The 8,191-nt window shown below is 40.3% G+C and overlaps 1 protein-coding gene across 2 annotated transcripts; it reads left to right on the top strand.

The window, feature by feature from the left end:
• The first annotated feature begins 1,335 nt into the window (after nt 1–1,335).
• On the top strand, nt 1,336–7,873 carry LOC103714610 (uncharacterized). 2 transcript variants are annotated; one of them, XM_008801917.6, is made up of 7 exons: nt 1,336–2,134; nt 4,592–4,732; nt 4,824–4,937; nt 5,041–5,214; nt 7,124–7,239; nt 7,401–7,482; nt 7,593–7,873. In XM_008801917.6, the coding sequence occupies exons 1-7, from the start codon at nt 1,601–1,603 to the stop codon at nt 7,605–7,607; spliced, it is 1,176 nt and encodes a 391-aa protein (XP_008800139.5). In that variant the 5' UTR covers nt 1,336–1,600; the 3' UTR covers nt 7,608–7,873. The 2 variants fall into 2 exon arrangements, 1 of the variants encoding a protein (XP_008800139.5); XR_015968869.2 differs by having other exon boundaries at nt 1,337–2,134; nt 4,824–4,951.
• The last annotated feature ends 318 nt before the right edge of the window (nt 7,874–8,191 follow it).

An 8,191-nucleotide genomic window follows, 5' to 3' on the forward strand; every position in this document is an offset into this window, starting at 1 on the left:
TCTAAACCACGACAAAAAAAGGTGACAATGAGACAGCAAAAGGTAGGAAATGGATGTGATATAAATGATTAGCTTTACAACGAAGGGTAGTGATCGAGTTTCTTGCACGCTTGAAGTTTCCAAACCCTCCGCATTCCATCCTCCCACTAATTTAAACTCGGTCATCCTTCGTAATACTCTTTTTTGGTTTCAGAATACGTCAAAGAAAATTTGAGATTTTTTTCATTGTGTGCTTTCTTGCAGCATTCTACTAGTTGCTGCCGTGCAGTATTGTGTATGGCCAGTTAATACCGACACCATACCAAGGTCCATAATCTAGTATGTTGTATGGCATTTTTGGTATAATGAACCAGTACAATCCACCTAGCATTGCAGCAAGATTCGATCAGGATAAAAGGGACGGGGAATGCAATCACAACCACTTGATTAGCTTTCATCAATCACATATGAAACAATTGTGGCAGCTTAAATATTACACAATTATAGGGCTGTGGAAGAGCTCTCTCATGATAAAAAGAGTAACATGTTGGGTTTCTTTGTGGTTAATCACTTAGGCCCTGTTTAGCAAAGCTTTTGATGGGCCAGAAAGTACTTTTTGATCCTCTAAAAATATTTTTGGATGGAATAAGGATGTTTGGTTAAAAAATCAAGGAGCTCCAAAATATAACTTCTTTGGAAAAACAATTTTAGTATGCGTCGGAAAGCTATCTTAGATTTATAAAAAAAAAAAATAGATCAAAATACCCATGATAAAATCGTATAATTGCAGATAGAGTCCTCTTATATTATATTATATCATAATATATTGATATGTTATATTATATGATATCAAATTATGTTATATTATTATACTATAGTATACAATATTATATTAACTATATTAAAATAATATTATATTACATTACAGTAATATTATATTATATTATATATTTATGTATTAATATATATTATATTTTATTATGTTCTGTTATATAATACTATACAATATTCTTTAGGGCCATTTTGTCATATCAAAAATATTTTTTTTAGTTTGTTTGCCAAACATATAATAAAATTTCATAACAATTTAAAAATATAGTCATCAAACAATAAATAGCTTTTTATAAAAGCTCTACTTCAAAAAGTTCTACTTCTGAAAGCTCTACTGTCAACAGCTATGCCAAATAAAATCTTAAATTTTATCGAAAGAATTGGGTCTAACCAGATCCATCTCAGTTGCACAATATTATATACTAGTGGTTGTATTTAATCAAAAGTTTCTGGCCTCCCTTGCAACGGTTGGATGATTTTTTTTTTGGAGGCGGATAAATCTTGAGCGGTAGCCAAAAACACGTCAGTCGCGTGGATATGTGGACTAGGATCATCATCTGGAATCCGCCCCCTCCTTCCCTAAGCTTCCACGTCGCCGACGATAGCAGTCAAAGCTATGAAATAATGTAGCATAATATGAAACCCCTCTAGGTTCCAATTCTGTGTGCCTCGTGAACCCCGAAATCCCCACGAGAAGAATCGGAAGAAAGAAAGAAAAGGAAGCGGCCGCTTCGCTTCTTTTCTTTTTTCGTTCTCTCCCTTTCTTGCTCCGTGGTGGCAGGCTCGACAAATGGCCACCGTCAACAGCGTCGCCTCCCCTTCGAGGTTTCTACCCCTCCAATCCCGGCTCCGGCCTTCTTCCTTCCCCTCCAGCTCGAAACCCTGCCTCTCCTCCTCCAGATTCCACGTGCCCCTCTCCCCTCCTCCTTGGAGGCCCGACGGAACGCGGAGGGACCGGGCCGTCGCCGCCTTGGTGACGGCGGCGGAGGACCTGAACGTGATTCCTGTGAAGAGCCCCGACTCGACGGACCAGCAGGACGGGGTCGTCGCCGTGGCCGCGGGGAGAGAGCAGGAGGAGGGGGACGGCGGTGGGAGCAGCAGTCACAATGAGGTCGGAGGATTCGCCTTCGAGAACGGAAGGGTTGGTGGAGTGACCGCCGGCGGAGGCGGCGGGAGCTTATACTCTTCTCCGTCGTCTTCTTCTCTGGAAGAAGGTGAGGGTGTGGATCGGCTGGTGGATCGAGCGATCAACGCCGCGATCGTGCTTGCGGCGGGGACCTACGCCATCACCAAGCTGCTTACCATCGACAGTGACTATTGGCAAGTAGGTGATCTCTTCTTCGCTCTTTTGCCCAGTTGGGCCTATTTCTCTAGAATGAAATAAATTAATGAATAGAAATTGTGTTTTGAATTGAGTCGGCTTGATTTGCTTGTGCCGGATTACTTGAATGTGACTCGGCTTTCTTGCTTTCCTGCGGTTCCAAATTTGGTTCACTGGTTCTCAGAGTGGCTGGTTTTGCTTTGCCTGGCTAGGTTTTTTGTCAGATACCTTTGATGTGGACTTTGTGCTTTGATACAAGTGTCCAGCAATTATATACGCTTATCTTTCATTAATCGCTTAGTTACACAATAGAGGTTTTACTTTCTTTCTTTTCTTGAAATTTTTAGCTTAGAACATTTCTTTGATGTATTTCTGCCTTTGAATGAGCATACGACCTAATTCAATTTTGCATCCACCTTGTGGTATTGCATAGGGAAAGCTTATGAAGTTAAGGATCTCGGAAGCAGCCAAACTGAAAATAGGTAGATGAATATCACAATCAAGATTGATAGCTGAGAGATCCTCTAGATTGGCTGATTCCTTTTTCAATAAGTTTTTTTTTAAGTGAAAGGGAGGCTTAGCCACCTGAAAATTTTTTATTCGAATGAATATATTTACAAGGTCAGAGCTGAAGAAGTAAGCGAAACAAACAAGATAATAGAAGATCTGAAGAGGTTCCGGATCCTGCATAGTTCAAGAGAACAAACGAAAACATCAGGACAAGTTAAACATCTGCAAACTCCTTTATAAATAAGTTTAAATAAAAAGAGTCCTAGTAGGGGTTTAGAGGTGCTGTGGGAGCATATGCTTTTGGAACAGGTGCTCATACGGGCCTGTAAAGCAAAGCACAGGGCTTCCAAAGCGTGCCTGCACAACCCACATGTTTGCTTGCACAACAGGGATGCATGTAGCAGGCTTAAGGTGAGCCGGATGCACAGTGAGCAATATGTGCCAGCTGATAGTTGCTTCACCACCTAGCCTAAGTTGATTTTACAAAGATGGCAGTTGCTTATGTCCTGCTGTTTTACAAATACATGCCTAAGTGAATATTGAGATTTTTTTATATGCAAACTATAAGGTTGACAAGGTTATGTTTCTAGCATGTTGGACACTAAAAACAGTGTGAGTAGATATATTTTTAATGGCAAGGTTCAGAATATTTGTACTGATGAGTTATTTAACTAGTCTAGACAGGATGATGTGAGTTCTGATTTAGATGATTCATCTATGTGCAGCAATTTCAAGTTGAGGCCCTTATAAGAGGAGCATCCTATACATGTGTGGAAGAGTATAGGGAAATTGAAAAAAGAGATTCTATTTTTGAAGTTAAAGAATACCTTGTCATATTTAAGGGTCCAAAAGTATTGGCATTCTACACTTGCCGAAAACTGCCCAAAACTGGTGTGCATTTCCGGAAGAATCATATTCCTTAGTGTTTTTCACGTTATCTCCCAAAATTGGACTATACTGCGTAACAAATTAGACAATCGTAACATATTCCGTTGTTTTGTGATTAAGATGCATATCGAACCAAATTTTGGAGCAAATACTCTACTTAGTTTAGCTGTTCCATGTGCAGAATAAATATATCAAATCTTGTTTTCTCCAAATAAGGAGCTTTCAATTGTGACATTACTTATTTGTTCTTTTACTTTTTGAGATATGTAGTGATGGTTGCTCTGTAATTTTGTATGTAGAAACATCTTTGGCATGTTATGCTGTAGACATGTATGAGCCCCATATGTTTATGCCAGCCTCAAACTGCTTATTTGTGCCCAGTTATTCTGTACTATACAACCACCTCATCTCCTTTCCATATCATTGATATTCTTCATTTTTCACGCTGTAATTATCCCCATTATAGGCCATTCCACTTTATTTATTGAGAAAACATTAAATTCCTTTTTTTTCGCTTATATTAGTGCAAAGAAATCACAGCTTCCATAAGTTCTCGTTCTCTAACTATGTTTTCTCCAATCAAAAACAAGGTGTTTTATCAGCAGCAACAGGTCATTTAATTAAATACTATATTAACGATATAAGGCAAGAAATTCTTGATCAGGGAAAAGGCAAAAGTGATTATGTTTATATATCATATAGATGTGTCCTGACATTCTCCAGTTCTTAATTTGCATGATTGTTTGTTAAAATAATTCGCTGCTTTGTTGCACTGACATTTGTAATTTGACATGAGTAGTTGTAATTTTGCATTTTTTTTATCTTAAGCTACCTTTTTGACAATTTTTTAATAAACATCCCGTGAATGCTAGTTATGATTTTAATTGATGTATTATTTAGTTTAAGGCTTAGCGATTACTTTAAATTTTAAACATAATATACTGATATTCTTATGGACATGTGATTTTTGTTGTTAGGGTTCTATCATTTTAGGAGCACTAGTATTGCAATTTTCTTGGATTGTTAAAATTATGGCCTTGCTCATGTTTTGCTGCATTACAGGGGTGGACCCTTTATGAGATCCTAAGATATGCACCCCAGCATAACTGGACTGCTTATGAGGAAGCTTTAAAAACAAACCCCGTTCTGGCCAAAATGGTGATAAGTGGAGTAGTTTATTCTGTAGGAGATTGGATTGCACAGGTGGATGCTGTCTGAGGTTATCAAATGATCATAAAATTTGTTTCAGTTTCATTGGCATCTAAATTGTATTTTTGTTTGTATCTCAATGCAGTGCTACGAAGGGAAACCACTTTTTGATTTTGACCGTGCTCGCATGTTCAGATCTGGTCTTGTTGGTTTTACTCTACACGGGTCCCTTTCTCATTACTATTACCAATTCTGTGAGGTTGCTAGCTTCAAGTATTGGTTCATATATCTGATAACAATTTCTTCTTGTTGTCATAACTAATTTGTTGTATGAGAGACTCAGACAAAACTACTCTTTCCAGGCTCTTTTTCCTTTCCAGGACTGGTGGGTGGTTCCTGCTAAAGTGTTGTTTGACCAGACTGCTTGGGCTGCAATATGGAACAGCATTTACTATGCAGTCCTGGGATTGTTGCGTTTTGAATCACCAGCTAACATATTCAGTGAACTGAAGGCTACATTTTGGCCAATGTTAACTGTAAGCAATGTTCTTCCTTGATTATTTATGCCACTCAATCTTGTTATCTCCCAATTTTTTATGAATTGAGGCTGCTTTTTCCCTCTCCAATGGTCGAATACTGAACCTAGCAGATATGTACAAGGTTCGCCATACTGGTCAGTACCATACTATACTGGACGTACCGTATCATACTGGTACCGAACCGATATGCACTTTTGTACTGTAATGACACTCGGTATATCTCGTCATCTGGTACCGTACGGCATATCAACATTGTAATGGGATGGTATAGGTACGGGATTCAGTACCAAGATGGTGAACCTTGGATATGTATATCAAGTGTGAGCACCATTTCGGTTGACTATTAGGTTGGCTGATTAATTGGCAGTGTAACCCTTGGTGCAAGCATTAGTACTATAGAAGGCAAGCTTAAAATAATTATATTTTAACCTGCCAATCTTGCCATTAGGAAGTAAATTGATCTTGTGGAAATTGAGGAACTGACTATTGCCTCAAACTCTCAACCATACTTGATCAAGTCATCGTAGATTTGCTCAACGGGCGGGTCAGACTTGACATAGGGTACCACTTGATTAAGTCGGGCCCAAGTCTGGCCTAGCCTAGCCTTTAGGCCTGCTTTCCAGACTCGAGCCTGCTGCTTATCGGGCTTATGACTTTCGAGGCGAGCCTCGAGCTCCCTCCCCCTTCTTCGCGATGCCCTCCGTCTTCTCCTCCCATCTCATCGAACCCCCATATTATTTCCATGAAAGATTCTATAAGAAGCTAGAATCAAGAGTCCAGGCTGTCTACTTGGATGAGGGCCCTGAGAATCTTGGAGATGGTGAGTGGGAGGACGGGGGCCGCCCAACATCGATGTGGATGGCGTGGGCGGTGTGCATGGCAAGGGCGGTGCCCATGGCAAGGGCAGTGAGGAGGGTGTTGGCGCACTAAGCAGGGCCCACATTGACGGCGACGACCTTAACGGCATTGCCAGACTCCTGGATGCAGAGGGCATCCACCAACGTGATCTCGTAGAACGGGTTCATCAACATCTTCACGTTACTCATCCCCACCCTGCTTTGATCGCCATCGTTGGGCCATCATTATGACCATTAGATGATTGATGAATGGTGACTACTAGGGGAAATAGGGGGGATGGGTTACCTTGTTGGGCTTGATGCAAATTTTGACGGTGGAGTTGACAACCCACTTGATGGTGACCAAGTTTCTAAGTTGGTGAGAAGGGGGAGGGTTTGGAGAGAGCAGGTGGGGAGGGGAGGAGGGGCAGAGGTGGGGTTTGAGGGGATGGTGGGAGAGGGATTGGGAGGGATTGGGGAGGGGATGGGAGGATGAGTGGGTGGGGCGGAGGGGGGAGATGGGCCATGGGCGAAGAAAAGGAGGAAGAAGAAAAGGAGGAAGACGATGAGGAAGGAGGTTTTTTATATTATATTTATATAATATGATATATATTTTATATTTATATTATATAATATAAATACTTTGCTTGAGCCGAGCTCGTGTTGGGTTGATATAAACCTAAGCCCAGCCCATTTAATGAACGGTCTCAAATTTCAAACCTGGCCTATGCGCCAAGCTTAAAAACTAGGCCTTAGCTTGTCCGAGACGTTATGGGCTCGGGTGGGCTGCCCAGCATTTGAACACATCTGGTGAGTGGACATACGAGTCATTTGGTGGATCATTCTATAACTTTTTAAATTAGTCACTATTTAGGGGCTTGTCCATTGTGGGCAGTCTAGAGAGGGCAATATGTTATATATGGTACGATGTGCATCATGAATTAATCAAAGTCATCATGATAAATTTGTTTTGTCATCAAAGTTGCAGTTTTTATCTAGCTTGATTATGTCATTTGCATGATGCATCAGCGTTTTTGGGTTGACACCTTGCGGGTATTTTGGCTTGGCAGGCAGGCTGGAAGCTTTGGCCTTTTGCTCACCTGATTACTTATGGTGTTATACCAGTAGAACAGAGACTTCTCTGGGTGGATTGTGTGGAGCTGGTTTGGGTAACCATATTATCAACGTAAGCATCAAACCAGCCTGCTCAACATAATGATTATAATCCTCTATGTTGTTATTTTTGGGATTAATCACTTAAACTGTTAATAAGGTATTTTTATATTTCAAGACTAAGCATGAGATATTATTGGTCACAGAAATTTATGCCCTTTTCTTTCTTTTTAGGTATTCAAATGAGAAATCTGAAGCAAGAAATACAGAGGCGATGTCTGAGTCAAACGCCAAGTCTCCATCTGCTATTCCTGAGGTGATGTGATTGCCAACCCCTCTAATAATATTTTCTAAGTCTTGACAGGGAATGATAACTATGAATGTTGATGTTTCTCTTGAAATGTTTCCTGCTATTCTTTGTTACAGGAATTGATAAAGTAGATGGCAAAACTGACCATGTCTTGGGCCGGAATATTGTGGGAATTAGCATCACAGATTTTTGGTGACTGGGAAGCGCAGCTAAAGTAGCCCCAGGTTCATCAAGTGGGTGCTGTATAGATTACTTATATAAGAAATAGCGGGCAATGGTTCTTTAATGAGAACTACTTTTCCCACTTGCAATTTGAGCTGTTACGAGTGTAAATATTACATGGCTTGTTGTAACAGTCATACAAGGTTGATTCAAATAAGTATATTTTTTTTCCCAAGGTATATGCTTCATAATTAACAATCCTTCAGATGGTTATACTGCGAGCTGTTTTCTTTTTTCCTTTTCTTTTTCCTCTGCGTGCGCAATGAACAGAAGATAAACATTAAAACAGCTCGTCATGGCTTATGGGGTCTGAAATTTTGGTCTTGTGGGGAAGAATTAGATGAGTCTCTTTGGGCTATCATGGAGTTGTAATTTGAGAAGGATATCTAGAATGGTACACCAATTATTGGCTTGAGGCATGGAGCCATTGCTTCAGTAGCTTACATTATGATGCTCGGCCTAAGGTTGGTGGGTTCACACCAGGTGTGTACCC

Source organism: Phoenix dactylifera, chromosome 9 (genome assembly GCF_051530095.1).
Source record: "Phoenix dactylifera cultivar Ajwa chromosome 9, Ajwa_hap1_PhDact_Kaust_v1.1, whole genome shotgun sequence".
NCBI classification, from domain to species: domain Eukaryota; kingdom Viridiplantae; phylum Streptophyta; class Magnoliopsida; order Arecales; family Arecaceae; genus Phoenix; species Phoenix dactylifera.